The sequence below is a fragment of the Gadus morhua genome, chromosome 16 (genome assembly GCF_902167405.1).
Source record: "Gadus morhua chromosome 16, gadMor3.0, whole genome shotgun sequence".
NCBI lineage: Eukaryota > Metazoa > Chordata > Actinopteri > Gadiformes > Gadidae > Gadus > Gadus morhua.
Window position 1 is genome coordinate 2,927,136 of NC_044063.1, and position 23,064 is coordinate 2,950,199.

General features: G+C 43.7%; 4 protein-coding genes across 6 annotated transcripts in view; 3 read left to right on the forward strand and 1 right to left on the reverse strand.

Moving 5' to 3' along the window:
* The window catches only part of LOC115560668 (vitellogenin-2), a 434,163-nt gene that overhangs the window by 373,713 nt on the left and 37,386 nt on the right, over positions 1–23,064 (reverse strand).
* Positions 1–23,064, forward strand: part of LOC115560655 (uncharacterized) — a 553,265-nt gene that overhangs the window by 223,542 nt on the left and 306,659 nt on the right. The gene's annotated exons all lie outside the window — the stretch shown is intronic.
* LOC115560657 (uncharacterized) overlaps positions 1–23,064 on the forward strand; it is a 360,390-nt gene that overhangs the window by 10,078 nt on the left and 327,248 nt on the right. For 2 of the 4 annotated variants that reach the window (XM_030380075.1, XM_030380074.1), the window contains one exon: positions 9–920. The exons of the other annotated variants lie outside the window; for them this stretch is intronic. In XM_030380075.1, the coding sequence (XP_030235935.1) occupies positions 9–34 (26 nt within the window). In that variant the 3' untranslated portion in view covers positions 35–920. Of the gene's footprint in view, positions 1–8; positions 921–23,064 lie in introns of those variants that run through there. 4 annotated transcript variants of the gene reach the window in all.
* LOC115560715 (uncharacterized) lies at positions 1,232–5,352 on the forward strand. The gene is made up of 6 exons (XM_030380243.1): positions 1,232–1,384; positions 1,981–2,259; positions 2,476–2,523; positions 2,696–2,776; positions 2,916–3,205; positions 4,578–5,352. The coding sequence occupies exons 1-6, from the start codon at positions 1,345–1,347 to the stop codon at positions 4,584–4,586; spliced, it is 747 nt and encodes a 248-aa protein (XP_030236103.1). The 5' UTR covers positions 1,232–1,344; the 3' UTR covers positions 4,587–5,352.

Here is a 23,064-nt window from a genome sequence, read left to right on the forward strand (position 1 = left end):
TTCCTCAGAAATGGTACAAGGCCCAGTTAAATGACATGACGATGGCATTTGCAGAGGCCCTTATGCAGGAGATGTCTCCGGGGATAGAAAGCCATGGAGACATGTGATGGACCAAAACGCAAGCGATGGACCAAACAACGTGAAACAGTGAAGCAGTCTGAGTGTTTGCCGGTCGGCCGGAAGCGGCCAAATGACAGCATCAGACCAAGTCCCTCCTTTCCTGAGCTGCTCAATGTCTTATTGGAATCACAACGATGGACTCCATGAGTCAGTCCTGCAATTGACAATAGTTCTGTTGACTCTGGAAAGTAATTGTTGATATCATGTTTAGAATAAGCCTAGGCTAAGATGTTCCCCTCAGGTACCCTCTTATATCCAAATATAGATATGAATGCATTATCATTATCATGGAGTGTACAGTTTTTATTTTAGGCCTTACCTTAGATGTAGCTTATTACGTAGCCAGCTATAGATGCTAATATTGTGCTTAAAAAAGGGAAATTAATTCAACTTTGTTTATCGCTTCAGAGTTTATATTATCTTTTAGAAATGATTTGTGTAGATTGGTATAGCTACTTTTTTAAAACTTTATACATTTTAGGGAATTTCTCTTGTTTTGTTTGTAGGATGCATTTTTTAAGTAATTTCTTTACGGTTGTGAGTTTATAAAAAATGTTCTTGAATTGATTAATAATCCATTACGACAAGCACAATCTTTAATCAGGAATCTTTTTAAGGGCAGCTGGTATTGTCCTTCTTCATATTGTGCATCTAAATGAACAATACTGTGATTATTCTAGTGACCCCATAAAAATTGTGAGACTTAAATGACCGATCTCACACCTGCAGGGTTTTGAATCCGTCCCCATTGCTCCTGATTTACTTTGACTGGGGAAATAAAAAACTTTTTTACAAAAGGGTGCTTTCTTGCTTAATTTGTTATTTCAGTTTTTCTATACCTTATCAAATTAAGGATGTATATTGATTGTTAATGCCAAAACATCTGTATTAATAAATAGGCTTCTATTGAGCAATTGTCAAGTTGAAAGAAGGTCTATGATGAAAAGATAAATGTTCTAAAAACGAAAGGAAGCCAAATGTTGTCATATATCAAAGAGTCGTGGAAGGGTGCCTCGAAACTTCTCTGTAGGTCTATCACGTTGAGACAAAAGCTCTGCTACATATTCAAATGATACGAAACTGTTTTATCCTCAACAATAAACTGTTGATGGCTTATCTGCATGCATGTTAACCATCCTCATAGTTATATGAGATACGTAATATACCAATAAAAAAAACAGCAAGCAGCCTTCAGGAAGTGGTTGGGAGGAAAACGAAAGTAAGATGAATCGGCGCGAAGCAACGCTACCATCAACTATGGAAGGTAAGCAGAGTTTATCACAACTACCCGAAAACTACCCCAAAAAAAACGTTTGACTTTTGGCTTTTTGACATTGCTGTTGGAATTTCAGAATTATTGATTTGAACTGGAAACTATCTGAATGACGATCAGGGTAGTTGTCAATAGTTTACTTTTTGTAGCCCAGCCTCCTACAGCGGGTCTAGGACTAGACTATTAAGTAGTTGTGCTGTATGTTATATGTACTGATTTGTTTGGCACCTCATAAACGCATTGCACTAACTTCCTACATACCTGTACTTAAAACATCTGGCCGATTAGTGAACGCTGTTAATGTAGGCTAGAGAACAGACGGCTGACCAAATAAACAACAAATCACCGACCGTATCACTTCTTATGACTTATTATTATGGAACAGTGGACTTAATGCAAGATATTTTGAGATAAGTCTATCAAACAAACATCTTATTGATGAGATGTTGTGGGGGACAAGGTGGTACGACAAACGGTTTAATATGAACAGAGTCTCCTTAATTCTGACGTCAACAATTCAGAACTATGTGTTGAACTACCATGTTTGCACATTGTCATTTTATATTGATTTTTTATTTCTCTTCCAGGGGAGCTTAAGAGGATCCGTTCTGAATTTGCGGAGAGAGTTTCAAACCCAGTTATCAAACGTCTCCTGGATGACCTTTATGAGCGGAAGGTGTTCAGTACTGAGGAAAAGGACACTGTGATGGAGAACCACAAGACCAGAGCAGACCAAGCACGGTGTCTGATCGACATGGTGATCCAGAAAGGGGAGAGAGCAAGTAAGATAATGATCGATCGTATGAAGAAGAGGGACAAGCACTTATCCTCAACCCTGGGTCTGATCTCTTCTCCTGCTGGTGTGGGTGAGTTGTTACCATGAATGTACTTTTTATAGAAACGGTCGGTACCAGCTTTGTTTTGACAAGAGGGGAGCTTCTTTGTCCTTTAGTCCACTGGGATCCAGTGATTCATTATCATCCACTCGGGATTGCACTTTGTGATGAATACAACTTCATGCTTGGAAAGACTTTTGGGCATGGTTTTCATCGAAAGACTGACAATCTGTTTTCTTATCCTAGGACATGGGGAAAACAAGACGGTAGTAAAGCCAATTAAACGAACGAGAGGTTAGTGTTTTTCGTAGTGATGCTGTGTTCCTTTGCTCCCTGAAGAGCATATGACGTACTGTATGTTCTTCAAAAAAATGCTGATTTGACTGGATACCTTTTAAAGGCTTCTTACAGGTTTGTAGCCTCAACTTTACCCCTCAAATCCATTAACATCCGGCCCTATTTTCAGGAAATAAGGGCCGGAAAAGAAATAGAAGTGAATCAGAAGAAGAAGTGACCAATAAGAAACATTGCACGGTGGATGGGTCAGGTTAGTGGGTGACATCTTTTGAAAGAGATGATTGGTCTCAGGACAAAATTAAGAAAGTATATTCCTTGAGTGGTCCATCATCTCGATAGGTGGAACTTGAACTGCCTGTGTGTGTGGATTGTCTTTGTCTTTTTTCCAGGCAGCAACACTGAAACCCGCTCCGCAGGGCAGAATCTGACTGAATTGGAGCTCCTGAAGGTGGCCGAAACGCTGGGACAGGAGTGGGAGCAGGCGGCCATCCACCTGGGGCTGAAGACCAAAGATCTGGACGACATCAAGGCAGAACATAGATCTGTGACCATGCAGAAGCAGAAGATGTTGTTGCTGTGGAAGCGCCGAAGACCACCAGGAGAGGCCACAGCTCAGGACCTGCTGAGAGGTCTGAAAGACATGGAGGACCTACCGGTCGAGACTCGTCTGTTATTGCAGGTAACGTACTTACGACAGACAGACAGACAGACAGACAGACAGACAGACAGACAGACAGACAGACAGACAGACAGACAGACAGACAGACAGGAACTTGATTAATCTTTATTAATTAAATTGCACTTCCAGCATCAGCAAACACCAGGTAACAAATAGAGTAACAGTAAAGAACAACAAATATAAATGTTAAAAAAATATATATATGCAGGGAAACAATATACAAGAGGAATAGTACACAAGACAATACATACATGCGTGAACGCTTAAACAGTGCAAGAAACATTGCATCAAACAGCCAAGTTGTGTTTGATATAGTGTCATGCAGTGTTTCCCCGAGCACTGTGTGGTTAAGGCGGCCGCCTTAACAACAATAGGGGCCCGCCATGACTACCAATGTATTAAAAAAAATAATAATAATTTACAAAAAGTAAAGATAAATAATGCATTGGTAACACTGTTCACAACAATAGTCGTGCCATAAAGCTTTTTGAATGGAATTGACCACAAGGTAACTCTGTCCTTCTTGGCCGCCGCCTTAATCCCAGTGAGGTGTGGGACAGTTTAATGTCTCGGGGGACAAGGGAGTTCTTCAGTCTGTTGGCGTTGAGGAGCATCCTGTCGCTGACCGAGCTCCTCTGGTTGCTGATGACACTGTGCAGAGGATGGCTGACATTGTCCAGGATAGCGAGCAGTTTGTTGGATGTTCCCCTCTCTGCCGCAGTCACCAGAGTCCAGCTTCATGCCGACCACAGAGCCGGCCCGCCTTATCAGCTGGTCCAGCCTTGACGAGTCCGTTAGATATGCTGCCCCCCGCAGCACACCACAGCGTAGAAAAGAACGCGGGCGACCACAGACTGGTAGAACATCCACAGGTGTTTCCTGCAGATGTTGAATGATCGCGGCCTCCGCAGGAAGTACGGTCTGCTTTGGGCTTCCCGGTACAGATGGTCTGTGTTGCTTGCCCAGTTTAGCTTGTTGTTCAGCCACAGCCCGAGGTACTTATAGGAGGCTACGTTCTTAACTACTGAACTGAACTGGACTGAACTGGTCCAGGACGTGGTCTAGACGTCCCATAGTCTACGACCAGCTCTTTGGTTTTCGAGGTGTTGCGCTGCGGGTGGTTTGTGTGGCACCCGACGACAAAGTCCCTCACAAGGCTCCTGTACTCCTCCTCCCTATTACGCATCCAACGATGACTGTCACCTTCACCCCCCACAGTGAACATCTCTTGGCTTTACCTTGTTAGATTAGTGTGCTAAATCAGTTTGCATTCAATATTATTTGTGGTAGTAATGTAATATGGTTGTATTGCAATGGAGGTTAACTTTGTTTTTTGTACGTGCACTAATTCCCTGTCTGTTTGCTTCCTCAGGCACGATGAAGTAATCATCAAAATAGTTACATGGCAGATTCCATGGTGCAGTGGATGTCTCCGTCGAAAGAAGAGCCCTGAAGATTGACCAAAACTAGTAATGGGCCAACTAACCTGAAACAGTTTCTAAACTGTTTAAATTACATTTATTTAGCTGACAGGTTAGTCCAAAGCGACTGGAATTTCATTTCAGAATGGAAGACAAACCCAAAAAGTGCAGGAATATGTGCAAGTGCAAGTACATAAAAGGCATTCAATAAGGAAGGTGCTTTAAGTGCTACATTATAGAAACAAGTGATATAGAACTTTCTATCTGAATTATTTTTCATATGCCAAGATGCAGCCGGAAAAGATGAGTTTTCAATCTGCACTCTTCTTCCAAATGTCTTGACCGTGTAAAGTAATTATTGATATCATGTTTGGAATAGTTCCTCCTTCCTGTGCAAGTACATGTGTACTACGCTGTTCCCCTCAGGTACCTCCTATAGCCAGGTATAGATAGGAATTTTGGTATGATTGTGATTAGGAAATTGTTGAAACAAGTTGACATTATCCAAAAAATGATTCAGGAATCTTTTTGATAGTTTCCCCAAGAGGCAGCTGGTAGTGTGTCATTTTAACATGTTCATGACTCATGATTATTTAGGTGTCTACAAAAAACCTATCCGTAACTTACTGATAACCTTACCTCAGGGTGTTCACCGTAACATTATCCTGACCCAGGAATGTTCATACAGCTGTTTGGTGCAAAATTAAAATGATTAGTTGAAAAGGCTTCTTTCTTGCTTCATTTGTTGCTTTTAGTCATGCCAACATATTCAATATCAATAAATACTTTTAATATAATAACTACATCACAATAATATAATTCAACTCATTCTATAAATAATGGAACACATTACTGTAAGCTTTTCGGTCAACATTTACTTCTCAGAGGATTCATGCATATAATTTATTGTTTCACTCATTGCCCTAAAGATTTGTGAGTAGAAGTTTGATCTCAGGTGCTTCTACGATGAGTGGAGGCATGTTTTCCAGAGTTCAGCCGTGCTGAATTCTGAAGAACAGTCAGAGTGCTCTTTTTAGTCACAGAGTTACGTTGGAATGGCGTCTTGGGATATTGGCATGCAGATAAAGCTATTTCGATTTGACTGATTCATTAATGAATAAATAGTGGCCCCACAGGGCCCTTTTTGATGTCCAAACAAAGGAAGGACCATTATATCAGAGCAAATAGCACACTCCCAGTGTGACCAAGAGAGGTCGCTGCAGACCCTTCCAAAAGAAATCCCACAAACTCGCTGTGCAGAAAGTGTAACAACTTTCAAATGAAAGATCAACAAAGGAAAAATATGAATAGCTAAAAGAACAAAAAGAAAATATGAATTACTCTTGTCTAATGAATAAGTGATAGTTATGTTACGATAAGTCCTGCAAATTAACCCATAGTTGTTTTGTATATTTGTAGGCCTACTGACAGTGAGTACGTAAGGGTGCTCCTTATTAAAACAGAGAATCTCTTGGACCCACTACAATTTTCTTATAGGGCCAGGTGAGGGGTTGAGGATGCAACAATCTGATTAATCTGATACTGAAGCACAGAGTGAAGGTAGCAACACACATGCCAAAATTGTATTTGTTGCTTTGCAGCTTTGAACACTATTCAACCACACATTTAAGTTGATGAGTTGTTAAGAATTTTTAATTTAGCTTTCAGTTTAGTGGGGTGTATTTTGGATTTTTTTACGGACGAAACTCAGAGTGAGGGTAAATGGGGTGCTCTCAGAGGAGATACTGTCCTCCACAGGGTCACCACAGGGCTGTGTCCTGTCCCCTCTATTATACATCCTATAAACTGATGACTTTCGCCCCTAGCACACAAACAGACATATTTAAAAAATGTACAGATGACATGACTCAGTTGTTGCCTTTATTTAACACGACACAACACACAGCGCAACGCACACCCAACCAACAGACATGCAACTCCCGGCAACGATTGCCGCAACACTACACACAACAAGTAAACACTCAACAACACACAACTACACCCTACCGACCACACACCCCAAACCCGTTAACCCCAACACAAAAAGACACCTTTTCCCCAACCGGCATCTCGGATCCCCAGAATCCCCGGCGCGACCCCCGTAGGAGTCGCCACAATAGTTTATTGCAGCAATTTAAAATTCCAAAAATACATGCGCAGCCGAAATGTACCGGTCAATCGCCACGTCACAAGGCATATAATAAAATCTAATGATTCCATTGGTCTTGTGTGGGAGGTCGCTTTCGAGCTGCACTTGCTGTCTCCCTCTGATTTTAATTCAACCATCGTGGTTAAAATGTCCTCGTAATGATCAATGACAGAAGACATAGGCTACTGTAGACATGAATCATGCTGAGACCAGCGGGTGTCGGATAATTTTGGCAGGCGTTTTTTGTTGCGATTGTTTGCATGCAGGCGCTTCGGTGAGGCTGTGATGAAGTTCACTTTTTATTGGACCCTGTCTAGACAGTAACGAACATCCCTGACCATACTAAATCGCGTTTTTAGTTTACACTTAGACGTGAACTCATTATTGCATGCAGGTGTCTTCATTCAAAAAAAAATGAAAACATTCGGGAGTATGCAATAATATCAATTATTCTGAAGAGGTCTAGACACCGTGCGCAGCCCCGCCTTCTCCAGTGAACCAAGAATACCCACGCCGTGACGACCGGAGGTTGACCCCCTCGGTTTTACACTGGAAACTTGAGATGAGAAGGTGAAATTGCCGGGCGTGCCAATCTGCGACCAAACCGGCTTGGCAGCGTAAAAATACCTATAGCCTACATCAGGAACGTCGTTAGGCCTATTTTGGTGGGGCTAAGCCCCCCCAAGATGTTCAAAAGCCCCCCTTACAAAAAAAATTATATATTATTTTTTTTTACAAAAAAAAAAAATATTAATTTTTAACATGCCGTAACATGCCTACACTTAACATAATAAGCCAGAGTATGAGTTGAAATAAATACTTATACAATTAGCAGTTGTCTTTTGGATTAAAATAGTTTCCGAGAGCACTGGCGGGAGGGGCTAGGGGTGAGGGGTCATTTAACGTGGCAGAATTAGTTTATCGAGTCCCGGTCGTCATTTAGCCGATTACTTCCGTCCGATTACCGATACGGTCGTCATGTAGCTACCTAGCCGATTACGTCCGTTCGGCAGAATTAGTTTATCGAGTCCCGTCGTCATGTAGCCACCTAGCCGATTACGTCCGTCCGGCAGAATTAGTTTATCGAGTCCCATTATGCTTGACACCCACATAACTGCTTACAGCTATCTATATATTTTATTTTTTGTTTCTACTTTTTTCACATACCGTATTATTTGGCAGAATAAATATTTCAGAAAGATTCAGACTTCAATTGTTCTGTGTTGTCAAATTTCATTAGTGACTAAACTAATTCAGGGATGCACCACACCATTATGTTAACCTCTGTTCAATGTATAGACTATTTTCAGACACAATAGAGAAATATCAGTGGCAGGCAGAAATAGGCCTAAACTTTAATTGGAGAGAGTGAGTTTATGAAATTAGCCTATATATTCTTTCATTTGCATTGTTGGATTTATTTCTAAACTATTTTCCTTGAACTCACCCCAATATGTAGACTTGAATCATACCAACTCGTACATTTTTTTAGCTTATTTATATATTTTTTAAAGAGGACATCCTGAAGACTCAGGAGAGGGAAGCAGGAGGTCTTAAGGCAAGTAAAGAAAAGAGAATGAGCCAGAAAACAGGCCCTGATACATGCTCTGCTGTACTCTCTACTGTAATATGAATTAAAGAACCACTTTAAAGATGTGAGGAAAAATTATCGCTTGCATTTCGGGCACTGCTAGGGGCTAAGCCCCCCCAGCCTCTAAATCCTAGTGACGTCCCTGGCCTACATCATCCTGCCCAACAATATGGGCAGGATCTAGACCAAGTTCTCCTAATGGGGTCAGCAATAGCCGTGTGTCAATGCCTAGCCTCTGCGTTTGAATGATAATGAATGAATGGAACGTTGTATTTTTATTGTCTACAAATATTCTAGACTAGAGATTGCGTGCCAATCAATGAAACCTTATGCGGAATAAGATAAAGTCGGCTCTCTTTGCTGCGCAAAGCATGTTTCAGAAATCAGCACCTAGTTGTCACACAACCTATTTTGGATTTTTTATAATATGGAAGGGGGGGAAATGCCGTGAAAAAGTGTACACACAGTGCATTCAGGATTAGGACTGATACATATGTCGGCCTAGGCCTAATCAATTGTTTTTAAATATCTTTAGCATTCAATTTATTGCAGTCTATTCTTTTCGTAGGCTACTCTGCTGTTGGCCTTGATGGGGAGATATTTTAACGCTTTTTATCCCCATTTTCCTGCGATATTCCTGCATCTCCCTCAGTATGGAGCCCATTTCAGCACCGTGTCAGTAGACAGTTACAATCCTACGAACGTCGTGAGTGCAGTGAACGCGCGTTCATGTTAATAGGAGTTTCGGGAAAACGCTCCAAAGAAATTCACGATGGTTCGCAAGATCCATCGTGAGAATGATCGTACGAGCAAAGATCCATCGTTATCGGGAAACGAGGCCCTGTACAATAGATTGTCCAAAAAAGGCAAATCTATTTTATCAGCCAATGGTCATCCTCTTCATCGGGGGTTCTAGGCAAGGGTGAACCAGGACGCCATTCTTTCATGACACGTTGGGGGCGCCACAAGCAGTAAAAAAAGAAAAAACATCTGCGCAGCGAAGCAGTTTTCTATGATGTAGCAGCATAACATTGCGTGGGGAATTGGCATATTGGCGCCCCCTCTGGCGGCAGGTGCACCTGCTTGTGGAGAAGGTCACATTTCAGACTCCCTGCAGTTAAAAACCAACAGATACAGACATTCATTTGTTTGCGATGCCATTTATCTGCTGAACTCAGATTTTGGAGCTCTGGGCTGACATCATGGCGTTTTTGGTGCACAGTATATGGTATGATTTCCTGCTGTATGATGGTACTCCATGAATACTAGTATTTATTATTACTTTTTATTTACATGGATATGTCATGCAGGGATGCTTAACAGCATGCCCGTATACACACTGCACCTCGTATCTGCATGTATGTTTTCTTCAACGAAAGTAGATAGAAGACAGGCACACTCAGACATACAGAGAGACAGGTATACTCCGACATACAGAGAGACAGGTTTACTCAGACATACAGAGAGACAGGTACACTCAGACATACAGAGAGACAGGTACACTCAGACATACAGAGGGACAGGTACACCCAGACATACAGAGAGACAGGTACACCCAGACATACAGAGAGACAGGTACACTCAGACATACAGAGAGACAGGTACACTCAGACATACAGAGGGACAGGTACACTCAGACATACAGAGAGACAGGTACACTCAGACATACAGAGAGACAGGTACACTCAGACATACAGAGAGACAGGTACACCCAGACATACAGAGAGACAGGTACACTCAGACATACAGAGAAACAGGTACACTCAGACATACAGAGAGACAGGTACACCCAGACATACAGAGAGACAGGTACACTCAGACATACAGAGAGACAGAAGAACTATGTACACATGATAAGAGAGGGGTCCTCTGTGTACCTTGCCTCCTTTTTATGTGGACTTGCGATGGAAATGGAGCATTAGTGCTTAGCTTTGCATTTAGAAAAAACTAAACAAATTGGCGCTGTGACATAATTTTCTAAGCTATCGACCATTTTTAAACACGTGTTCTGGAGGATGGGTTCTATGTGCTTGGCTTGTTCTGGTTCCATCTGAAGCTGACTTGGGGTTGGTAGGAGAATGTTTGAAAATTAGCTAAGGCTGAATTTGCCATAACTCCATTTAACCATATAAACCATTTTTTACCCAATACAAATTCAACGACTTTAATTCAGGTTTTAAGTTGACTTTCGAATGAACAGAGTGTATCAGAGTTTCGGTTGGCCAGAGGGAGGGAGTTCCAGAGGGTAGGGACGGCGATGGCGAAGGCTCTGTCCCCCAGGGTGCGATACTTGGTCTTGGTGATGGAGGTGAGAAGGTTGGCATCAGCGCAGCGTAGGCGGCGAGTGGCGATGGAGGAGATCTGTTATGTACGAACCGAGTGTGCAAAGTTGTTTAGAGCTTTGTAGGTGGTGAGGAGAATCTTGAAATTGATGCGTTGTTTTATTGGAAGCCAATGAAGTTGACGGAGGATGGGAGTTATGTGTTCTCTGGAGGGAAGTTAGTAAGCAGTCGGGCGGCAGAGTTTTGTACATATTGCAATTTTTGAAAAATAGTGGCGGGGAGGCCATACAGAATGCTATTGCAATAGTCGAGTCTGCAAGTGATGAAGGCGTGGATAATTGTTTCGGCAGCTGAGGATGAAGGCGTGCGATGTTGCGGAGGTGGAAGAAGGATGTTTTCCTGACGCTGTGTGTGTCTTGAAGGAGAGCGTGGGGTCCATGATGATGCCAAGGTTTCTGACCAGGGGGGAGGGAGTGACAGAGTGACCATCGATGCAAAGTGAGAAGTTCTGGGAGGTGGGGATCATGGTATTTGGGCAGAAGATGATCATTTCAGTTTGATTGCCTTTGAGTTTGAGGTTGTGGTCCATCCAGGTTTTGTTCCATCCAGGTTGTTGTGGTCCATCCAGGTTTTGATGTCCGTGAGACAGTTGGTGAGAGTGGATAGGATGGCAGGAGTAATGGCTGTGGTGGTGATGTATAGTTGGGTATCGTCGGCGTAACAGTGAAATTTAAGACCATGGCGGCGGATGATGTGACCTAGTGGGAGCATGTAGAGGATGAAGAGGATGGGGCCAAGCACTGAGCCTTGGGGGACTCCGTGTGAGACAGGGATGGTGTGGGATTTGTGGTTGTTGATGGAGATGTATTGGAATCAGTTGGCGGAATCATTGGCGGAGTCAGTGACGCCAATGGACTGCGGACGGCTGAGGAGGTTGGAGTGATTGACGATGTCAAAGGCAGCACTAAGGTCGAGGAGGCGGAGAATGGCTTAGGGAGCCGGATTAAGAGGAGAGTAGGAGGTCGTTGGTGACTTTGAGTCGGGCTGTTTCAGTACTGTGGTGGGTTCGGAAGCTGGATTGGAATGTTTCGTACAGGTTATTGGAGAGGAGGTATTGCTTGAGTTGTGTTGCGACGGCTCTTTCCAGTAATTTTGAGAGGAATGTGAGGTTGGAAATGGGTCTGAAATTGTTGGGGTTGTCGGAGTCAAGGCCAGGTTTTTTAAGGAGGGGGGTAACGGCAGCAAGCTTAAGAGGTGGGGGAACGGTTCCAGAGTTTAGGGATGAGTTGATGGGGTCTGTGATGAGTGGGGCGAGAGAGGTGAAACAGGCTTTGACAAGTTCAGAAGGCATGGGGTCCAGGGGGGAGGTGGAAGATTTCATGGTGGAGAGTATTTTGGAGAGGTCTGCTGTGGTTATGGGTGAGAAGATGGAAAGCCTGTGGTCTGGGGTTGAAGGAAGTGGAGGTTCTGAGTCAAGGCTTGTGGCAGAGGAGGTGGCGAGCTGGTTGTGGATGATTTCTATCTTGGAGTGGAAAAATTGCAGGAAGCTTTGCATTTCTCCGTGGGTGAATGAGGATGAGATGTTATCCTGGGGTTTGAGGAGTTTATTTATAGAGTAGAGAAGAGTGCGTGGGTTGGAGGATCCAGAATGAGTGATGCCAGAGTAGAAGACAGAACGGGCTTTGTTGAGTGCTGATTTGTAGAGGTGCATGTGCTCTTTGTAGGCGAGGGCGTGTACTGTGAGACTGGTTTTCTAATGTCGTCGTTCTAGTTGTCTAAGTTGTTTTTTGAGTTTGTGAAGTTCCGGGGTGAACCAGGGGGCAGAGTGAGTGAACGTGACAGCTTTGGTTTTCAGGGGGGCCAGTTTGTTGAGGGAGGTGGACGAGGTGTGTTGTTGTAGATGTTGACGAGGTCCAAGGGGGCTGGATTCACAGGAAAGGTGAGGCCGGAGAGAGTGTTTGATATGTAGGTGGAGAGAGAAACTGGACAGATGGATTTAAGATTGCGGAAAGTGATTTTGCGGTCCTGTTTGGGTTCGGGGGCGGGAATGTCAATAACAAGTGAGATGGCCAGGTGGTCAGAGATGGAGAGGTCGGTGCTGGGGACATTGTGGATGTGGAGGCCAGTGGAGCAAACCAGGTCTAGGATGTGCCCACGGTTGTGGGTGGGAAAGTTGATGCGTTGGGTGAAGCTAAAGCAGTTCAGTAGGTCCGGGAAGTCCATAGCGTCTTTACATTCCGGGGAGTCAATGTGGTTGAAATCGCAGAGGAGTAAAACAGATGGCAAGATTGAAGATAGTGCAGTGATGAGTCAAAGAGATCTGGTAGGAAAATGGGTTGGGTTTGGGGTGGCGGTAAATTAATGAAATGATGAGAGGTTTGGGGCCGGGAGGTTTTAGAGCCAGGTGTTCAAATGATGGGGCAGCAGGGATGGAGAGTGGGGTGGGTAGGAGGTCTTGATGGTAAACATCAGCAATACCCCCTCCTCTGCCCTCAGAGCGTGGGTTGTCCGGGTAAGAATATCCAACAGGGGTAGTGGTTGAGTTCAAAGTAGTCCAGGGGTTTTTGCCAAGTTTATTTTAGACAGAGGAGGTCAAGTCGCTTGTCTGTGATAAATTCGATGAGAATAAGGCTTTTATTGTGAGGGATCTTGTGTTGAAGAGGGCGAGTTTTAGGTACTTTTGTTATGAAATTGATTGAGCGGAAGTATGGATTGGGCGGAGGTTGAAAGTTTACAACAATAATACTTTTAATGAATTACAAGTTAGTACAGTAACATGGGTTTTACAGCACAAAATCATTTGTAAGAAAACGAAAACCGGAATATGCTGTTTGCTAAAATATTCAACCACTTTCACTTTGCCAAACCTAAATTCAATTAAATACACACTGTTAGGTGGTCTGTTGTAGTGAATAATAATAATGGTTCAGAATGAACCATTATTGAGAGGACACTTTTTTAAGTGATGAAAAAGGAGGCAAAGAATAAATCATAATGACCTTGACTGTGGTAAGAGATGTTATAGCAAAGCAGATATGAGGAGAAATGCACACAACTTTGTTTCAACATCTGAGCCCCATGGACACAGTCCACAATATCCTCAAGCATTGAAAGAATCACATGATACAGATATCGTAAAATCATGGTCTCCAATCTGTGCAGCTGGACAAGAAGCAACTTGTTAGATATAACGATCACCGACTAAAAACCAGTTCAGTGGCTGCTATAACAAAAATAATGCATGACTCACATTTTCTGAATGTTTTACAAGTATAGGCCATACTTGTAAAACATTCAGAAAATGTGAGTCATGCGTTATTTTTGTTTATGTCATTATAGCAATAAAGAAGCCATGACCTTTGGTAATAAATGTGGGGATTTTTTCCTAAAGAAAAAACAAACTCGCTGTGCAGAAAGTGTAACAACTTTCAAATCAAAGTTCAACAAAAGTAAAATATAAATAACTACAAGAACAAAAAGAAAATATATCTGATGCAGCAATGGGACTCGATAAGCTTATTCTGCCGGATGGAGGTAATCGGCTGGTTGGCCAAGATTGTTGAAAATCCATCATGGCGCAAAATGACGTCATAGGGTGTGTTGATCTCGGCTTGGTTCAAGGAATCCAATGATACCTGGTTTGTGAATTTTGGATGAATGGGTCGAAAGTTATAAACATGAATGCCCGTGCAACTTTGACCTGTTGGTGGCGCTAGAGCTGTTGGGCTAGCGACCTGAAATTGACTTGTTGGGCTAATGAGGCTGTCCTAAACCACTGTGCAAAATTTCACAACTTTTCACCAAGGCGTTCTATGGGCTGCCATAGACTCCCATGGCAGGTAAATAATAATAGGAATTCATACAAAAACAATAGGTTGTCTCGCAACTTCGTTGCTTGACACCAAAATATTAATAACTGTTGTCTAATGAATAAGTGATAGTCATGTTACGATAAATCCTAAAAATGAACCCATAGTTGTTTGGTAGATTTGTGCCTACAGTGAGTAGCCTATGATCCTGAACAAAAACCGTGTTGCACTTGTGACCATTTGACCAGTTGCAATGTTACATAACGTACCATTTCTCGAAAAACTTCAATCTAAAAGGGTAAAATGTAAAAATCTTCTTAGATTTAGGCTTATTCACAAAGGCGTCGTTAGGGGGGAAACCATGAATGATTTATCGGCCCCTAGCCTGGTAGGGGCCCCTAAATGTTTTGAAAATTATTTGTTTATAATAGAAAAGATATTAGACGAAATGTTGAATGTCAATATGTGATAAAAGTTCAAACGTATATAACCATCATCAGATCAAGCATCCCAATCTCCTCTACCAAACCATCCATTTTCTACCCCCCGAACCCCCACATAATGCACATGGTTTGATCCACTAAGCCAGGGGTATTCAACTAAAATTCAAATAGGTCCAGTTAGAGAAAATTTCCTCAAGCAAAGATCCGGAACATCATAATGTCTAACTTGCGTTATCATTCAGTGTGATATATAGTGAAGTAGCCTAGTAGTTGTATCAACGTCTGCATGTAATCAACAACTCAGATCAATACAGGAAGAACAATTCAATAACATTTCGACAATATTTATTGTGACTTTTATACAATTATACTGAATTATATTGAAGATATGTATTATTAAAGGAGGTTCAACTGACTCAACTGAAACTAATCTCTTCAAGGAAAAGAAGGGCTACATTTAAAATCTAAATGGTGAAAATAAAAATAATAACCTTAAAATATAGATAAAATATATACTTTTCTTTTGAAAAAGTATAGCTTGAGTTTCCCCTGTTCCTTTGTGAATGTTTTAACAGTTTCAACCCATTTCAAAAACAGATAACACAACACATCTTAACAATTGAACAGTTTTAGCTTCTCTTTCTTTCCCTCTTTTATCCAACTCCCCCACTTTCTGTTGTCCAGTGAGAGAACTGAGCTCTAGCTTGTCCTGCCGGGAGTTTAAATACCTAATGGCCAGGTAGATGTCCTCTCCTCTTGAACTGGTCTTAAGGGGAGGTACACCTAACACATCTTCACAGAACTCTTTCTTTTCTTGGTTGAACAACCTTACATAAATTAACAGCTGAGCATTGTCAGACACAACAGTGGACTCATCTACAGCTAAGCCTACACACCTTATGAATGGCTTCATCCAGCTGGGCTAGCACATCCTGGGTTAACATTTCACTTTTCTTTGTGGCTGATGATGCTGACATGGGTATTTGCTTTGTTTTGTCACCAAGCTCTTCTTTCTGTTTCCCCTCAATTAAGGTTTCAGCTACTGCACTCATGCATTCCTTGACAACCCCTCCATCAGTAAATGTGTTGACCCAAAATCCAAGTGACTCTGTCTGAGGGAACAATCATTAGCACGTTGTTGGGCAGTGAATGAATGGGTCAGGATCCGGTTGGATTGTTCATATTGGGCTCTGAGACTGCTTATTTTCTGTGACCGCAGTTCAGACTTGAGTGGGTATATTTGTTGAAAACCGTTGTGCTTTGTCTCATATCGCGTTTCACGTTGGCACTTTTTATGAGCGCCACTGTCTCTGAGCATATGAGACAACCTGGTTTTGTGTTTCCAGTGGAAAGAATGAACATGAATGAGTCTGTCCATTCTGGGTCGAAGGCTGTTTTCCCTGTCCACTTTTCTCTTCTTAGAGAGTGCCGGCTCACTGTCTGTCTCTTTTCTGTCGCGCTGTATTTTCTCACTGTTCTGCCGCTGTCTTTCTCACTGTTCTCCCGCTGTATTACTCACTCTTCTCCCGCTGTATTACTGACTCTTCTCCCACTTTCTTTCTCACTCTTATCCAGCTGTATTACTCACTCTTCTCCCGCTGTATTACTGTTACGGCCTCCAAACAACTGAATAAGATACCCAGTGGCTCGAATTGGAGACCCCAACATAAAGGAAGGACACCATGAAAAAAGATGCTTTAACGGGTTTTATTAACCAAATGAAACCATAGCTGAAATGCAGTATGAATACTTTACCAAATAAAGAAGTCTGCAAACCAAAAGGGACCTGGGGATGCCGGACAAACTCAGCAAAATGGAGGGGGGACCAGGCCACCCCCTATAGGGACGTCGAGGCTGGCCCCCCTCCCTGCCTGACAAAACCAAATTATGAACTAAGAACTAAACGGAAAAGTAGGACCGCCGGCCATCCCCAGGCCTAGATCAAAGATTACAGAAAGAAAAGGCTATTTAACAACTCGCACTGTGGGACAAAGGTGTTGCCGGGTCTGTGTCCCAAGCAACTGACTTTGCTGGCTTCATACAGCAGGCTGGTAATTGGGCGGTAGCGATCTCAGATCTGCTGCAGGTGTGTCAGCCTGAGTGCCAGCCTGATGAGAAAGCAAAGACATGGGGGTTTGGGCACAGCACAGTGTTTGAATGTCTGAGTGAGTGAGTCATGGCCACACGCAACACCCCCACCCTATGATGGCGAATACCGGGAGTGCAACGCGAGGTCATTCACTCATCAGAAAAAGAGCGTGACAATGTGTCGGCCAGGACATTATCCTTTCCACGGACATACCTGACCTCCACATTGAAATACTGCAAGAATATTGACCACCTCATTAACCTTCGGTTTGTGTTCCGCATCTGGTTCAGAAATACAAGAGGGTTATGATCGGTATATATGATCGTAGGTTCCCTAGAAGAGCCTACATAAACCTCGAAATGCTTTAGGGCCAAAATAAGCGCAAGCGCTTCCTTCTCAACTGTGGAATACACACGTTGATGCCGATTGAATTTTTTCGAGTAATACGAGACCGGATGCTCAATCCCATCATCCCCATCTTGAAGTAGAACCGCACCCGCCCCCGCATCACTCGCATCCACAGCGAGTTTGAATGGCCGCTCGAACGCAGGTGCAGCAAGAACTGGAGCATTTGTTGACAATGCTTTTATGCCATCAAAAGAATGCTGACAGTTCGGAGACCATTTGTACCGTACTTTTGGGCTCAACAGGTCGGTTAATGGGGCTGCGATAGCAGAAAAGTTCTTGCAGAAACTTCTATAGTATCCTGCCATTCCCAAATACCGCATTAGACCACGGCGAGTGACAGGAGGAGGAAACGAGAGGATTGCTTCTACTTTAGAATGGACAGGCTTAACTTGACCCCGACCCACAATTTTGCCGAGGTATGTCACTGTAGCCTGCCCGAACTCACATTTGGCAAGATTAAGAGTGAGATTGGCCTCACTCAATCTGCCAAACACTGCACGAAGCTGTTGAATGTGTTCCTCCCATGTTTTGGAATAAACAACAATGTCGTCCAAATAAGCCTCGCAGCCCGATAAACCCGACAGAACCGTGTTGACTAAACGCTGGAATGTTGCTGGAGCGTTTCGGACTCCAAATGGCATTACGGTGTACTCTAGGAAAGCGTCAGAGGTCACAAAGGTAGATATAACTTGAGCCCTAGGAGTTAACGGCACCTGCCAATAACCCTTTAGTAGGTCGAGTTTCGTGACATATTCGGCACAGCCAACATTATCAACACAATCATCTATTCTAGGCAGAGGATAGCAGTCAGGTTTTGTGACCCCGTTCACTTTACGATAATCGGTGCAAAACCGATCCGAGCCGTCAGATTTTGTAGCCAAAAGACAAGGTGAACTCCAAGCACTTGTGCTAGGCACAGCTATACCATTTTCCATCATGTAGTTCACCTGTTTTCGGAGACAAAGCCTTTTCTCAGGGTTAACGCGATAGGCGTGTTGTTTGATTGGCGGAGAATTATCAACATCAATGTCATGCTGCAACACATGCGTGCGAGTCGGCACATCTGAAAAAATAGTTAAATTAGAGCCAATTAGACCGATCACATCCTCACGCTGAGACTGAACCAAATTTGGAAGACAACAATGAAGATTAGAAAGCATTTCTTAATTTTTTAGTCGCCCATGAATTACATCACTGGATATCCCTACCATATCCTCTTGGTCATCCTGAGATTCAGGGGGAGGAACACTGGCGTTGCTAGACAGCGCCAGAGTTACCTTGTCACCATCAGCAATTCCCACACTGGACAGCTCCGGTGCCACACTGACCTCTGGACCATCAGAAGGGGTGGAAACAGACTGAGACTCCCTGTCAAAGTAAGGCTTCAACATATTAATGTGACACAGCCTACTACGCCGTCGACGTTCAGGGGTGTCGATGATGTAGTCTCGATCGCCCACCTTCTTTTTGACTAGGTAAGGGCCGCTATAACGCGCCTGCAGAGAAGAGCCAGGAATAGGCAATAGAACCAGCACTTTATCACCGGGACGAAAACTCCTGCTTCTTGCACCCTTGTCAAACCATCTCTTCATTTTGCCCTGTGCAACGGTCATGTTTTGTTTTGCCAGTTCACAAGCGCGGTGAAGTTTGAAACGGAACTTTGACACATAGTCGAGCAGATTTTGAGGTTTGCTATCCCCCAGCCACTTCTCCTGCAAGAGTCTTAGGGGCCCTCTCACAGTGTGTGCAAACACCAGCTCGGCGGGACTAAAGCCGAGGGATTCCTGTACCACCTCACGAGCGGCAAAGAGGAGGAGATGGACGCCCTCGTCCCAGTCCCTGTCAGACTCAAGGCAGTAGGTGCGCAACATAGACTTCAATGTCCTATGGAAACGCTCGATGGCTCCCTGACTCTCTGGTTGATAAGCGCTCAAATACAAACGATGTTAAGCTGTTTCATAACTTGTGCAAAAACACGCGACATAAAATTTGTTCCCTGGTCGGACTGTACAATTTTGGGAAGGCCGAACACGGAGAAGAACTTGACCAAGGCTTTTACAACAGCTGGAGCTGTAATAGAACTCAAAGGAATGGCCTCTGGAAAGCGTGTCGCTGTACACATTATAGTTAACAAGTACTTGTTACCACTCTTGGTGCGATTGAAAGGCCCCACACAGTCAATTTGCACACGCTCGAACGGCTCACCAATAACAGGAATTGGATAAAGTGGATATGGAGGGATGGCTTGAGTTTTAGCAACCTGGCAAACATGACAAGTTTTACAATGGTGACGCACGTCACCTTTTAGCCCTGGCCAGAAAAAGTACCGCAAGACACGATCAAAAGTCTAATTAATTCCTAGGTGACCAGAAAGTGTATTATCATGTGCTAGTTTCAAAATCTCACTTCGATATGTTCGAGGAATAACGATCTGTTCAACCACCCCCCAACTATCATCGCCACATAACTTTGGAGGTGTCCACCTACGCATGAGCACGTTACCTTTTAGGAAAACCCCTGTTGACATAATCTAACGCCTCTCCTGAAATCACATATTCAAAGAGAGGAGCTAGTGATGCGTCCCGCTTTTGATCGGCAACTAGCTGCTCACGTGACATGCAAACCTTTGAGTCAAGTTGAGGCAAAACGGAACGGGCAGGGACCTCTGGAGAGGCGGTTGGGGAAACTGAACAGTCAACCAGAAAACTGTCGGACAGCTCCACCTCAGCCTCCAGTTTTTGACGCTCGGCCATTGCCCGCGTCATGGCACAGACAGAAAATACTTTGGGAAATTTCAATGCCAATTCGTCAGAGTTTCCTGGCAGAGGAACAGCAATTACCTCTGGATTAATGAGCATTTTACCACCAGCCAAATCATTGCCCAAGAGCAGAGTCACCCCCTCGATTGGGAGTTGCGCACAGGCCCGGCAACACCTTTGTCCCACAGTGCGAGTTGTTAAATAGCCTTTTCTTTCTGTAATCTTTGATCTAGGCCTGGGGATGGCCGGCGGTCCTACTTTTCCGTTTAGTTCTTAGTTCATAATTTGGTTTTGTCAGGCAGGGAGGGGGGCCAGCCTCGACGTCCCTATAGGGGGTGGCCTGGTCCCCCCTCCATTTTGCTGAGTTTGTCCGGCATCCCCAGGTCCCTTTTGGTTTGCAGACTTCTTTATTTGGTAAAGTATTCATACTGCATTTCAGCTATGGTTTCATTTGGTTAATAAAACCCGTTAAAGCATCTTTTTTCATGGTGTCCTTCCTTTATGTTGGGGTCTCCAATTCGAGCCACTGGGTATCTTATTCAGTTGTTTGGAGGCCGTAACATAATGTAATCCCGGACGAGCCCCCATTATGTTATAGCCTCCAAACAACTGAATAAGATACCCAGTGGCTCGAATTGGAGACCCCAACATAAAGGAAGGACACCATGAAATAAGATGCTTTAACGGGTTTTATTAACCAAATGAAACCAGAGCTGAAATGCAGTATGAATACTTTACCAAATAAAGAAGTCTGCAAACCAAAATGGACCTGGGGATGCCGGACAAACTCAGCAAAATGGAGGGGGTACCAGGCCACCCCCTATAGCAGGGGTCGGCAATTACGTTTGGACGCGGGCCAATTTTTTTTCAGACAATGGCATCGCGGGCCATAGCTTTTTTTTTTTTGGGGGGGGGGGGGGGGGGGGGGGTCTACTATTTAAATTATTATTTTTTATTATTATTTTATTATATTAAAATAAAATAAACATCATCTAACTTTTAAAACGCATTTAATTTAATTCCATTAAAACGTTTATTTGCTTATGTTCGCTGGTTTTATGCCGCCTGCTGCATCTCGTGTCGTCTCATGAAACAGGCGCTTGCCTAGTTGCCTAGCAACCTGCCGTATACAAATATTCTTTTAGATGACGTGTAAAAATGATTAGCTGAACATTGCTATGCTAGTTATCGATCCAAAATGTCGTTGTCGAAAGCCTTGAAAAGAAAAATTGATTCAGAATGCAGGACCTACAAAGAAGAATGGAAGCAGAGGTATGCGTTTATCCTGCCTGCATTTATTAATGCCAAGCCTACATGTCTCATTTGCAATGAGGCTGTTGCCGTTTGCAAAGAATATAACATCAGAAGACACCATGAGACAAAACATGGCCAGTTCAAAAACGCGTATCCTCCTGGGACAGAGGTGCGAACGAATAAAATTAAAGCATTGGAGGCTGGATATGCACACAGCAACAAAATACTTGTCAGGTCATTCACCGAGCAGCAGAGGGTTACAAGTGCGTCCCTTAAAGCAGCATGGGTTACGGACGCAGAGGTTTTTAAGGAAGTGATGGTGGCTGTTTTGGAGGAGCTGGCTACAGATAAGTCAATGGATGGAGTGATTGCCTCAGTGAAACAAATGCCGCTCTCAGCGAGGTCAGCTTCCCGACGCATAGAGAGCCTATCTGACGATGTGCGCGGATCAATTATGAGTGGCCTGAGTCAGGCCAACTACTTTTCCGTTGCCATTGACGAGAGTACAGACAACACTGATATCAGTCAGATGTGCATATACGTGCGGTATTTTGATGGGAAGGAGTTCAGGGAGGAGTTGTTGGCTCTAATTCCATTAGAAGGGAACACCACTGGGGATGTTACGTTTGCCAAAGTGGAGGAATTTATTAAACAACATGCACTACCAATTGAGAAAATAAACCTCATCGTGACAGACGGTGCACCTGCCATGGTTGGTTGCCACAGAGGTCTGGTGGCCCGATTGAAGGAGATAGCACCACAAATGCACGCACTACATTGCCTAATACACCAGAGTGTCCTGTGCGCCAGACTCAGTGGCGAGCTGAAGAGTGTCATGGATAAAGTGATGAGAGTCATTAATTTTGTCCGGGGTGCATCAAGCACACAGCACCGTCTTTTTCGCCAACTTGTTGCTGAGTCAGAGGCCTGCTACGAAGATCTGCTACTTCACAATGACGTGCGCTGGTTAAGTAAAGGAAAGGCACTGGAGCGCTTCTGTGCGCTACTAGATCAAGTGAAAACCTTCCTGCGAATGAGCAAGATGCGTGCTTCAAACGATCACCTGGCCTTCCTAGAAGGTGAAATGTCCATCTCAAACATCGCGTTTTTAACTGATATTTTTGGCCATCTTAACCAGCTGAACCTGCAACTACAAGGGAGAGGGAAAACCATTGGGGACATGATCGAGAAGATGGATTCGTTTACAAGGAAGCTGGAGTTGTTCCAGTCTGATCTAGCAAGTGGAAGGCTCTTGCACTTTGCAACATTAAAATCACAGGGAGGGGGGCGAGTGACAGGAATTATGACTGAATTCCTTGACAAGCTACAGGACAACTTTCAGTCGCGGTTCCGAGACTACTGTGTCCCAAGTGAAATTGTTGGCTTTGTCCGCGACCCATTGTCCACGCGAAGCGAGGAATTCTCCTCACTGGCCAAAACAACCATGAGCTCGTTGGACGAGGCAACGCTTCAGTTGGAGCTCATCGATTTCCAGTCAAGCTCCCTCGTCCGTGATGCGTTTAGTGCGCATTCCGTGGAGGATTTCTGGATCGGATGCTCAGAAGAGTACATGGGTATCAAGAAACTTGCCCTTTATGTGCTGACGATGTTTCCATCTACCTACACGTGTGAGTCAAGCTTTTCGTCAATGAAT

Coding starts and splice junctions, on each gene's coding strand:
- LOC115560715 (XM_030380243.1), top strand. CDS start 1,345: ATGAATCGGCGCGAAGCAACGCTACCATCAACTATGGAAG. Junction 1,385..1,980: donor GCTACCATCAACTATGGAAG/GTAAGCAGAGTT, acceptor TTTCTCTTCCAG/GGGAGCTTAAGAGGATCCGT. Junction 2,777..2,915: donor TTGCACGGTGGATGGGTCAG/GTTAGTGGGTGA, acceptor TCTTTTTTCCAG/GCAGCAACACTGAAACCCGC.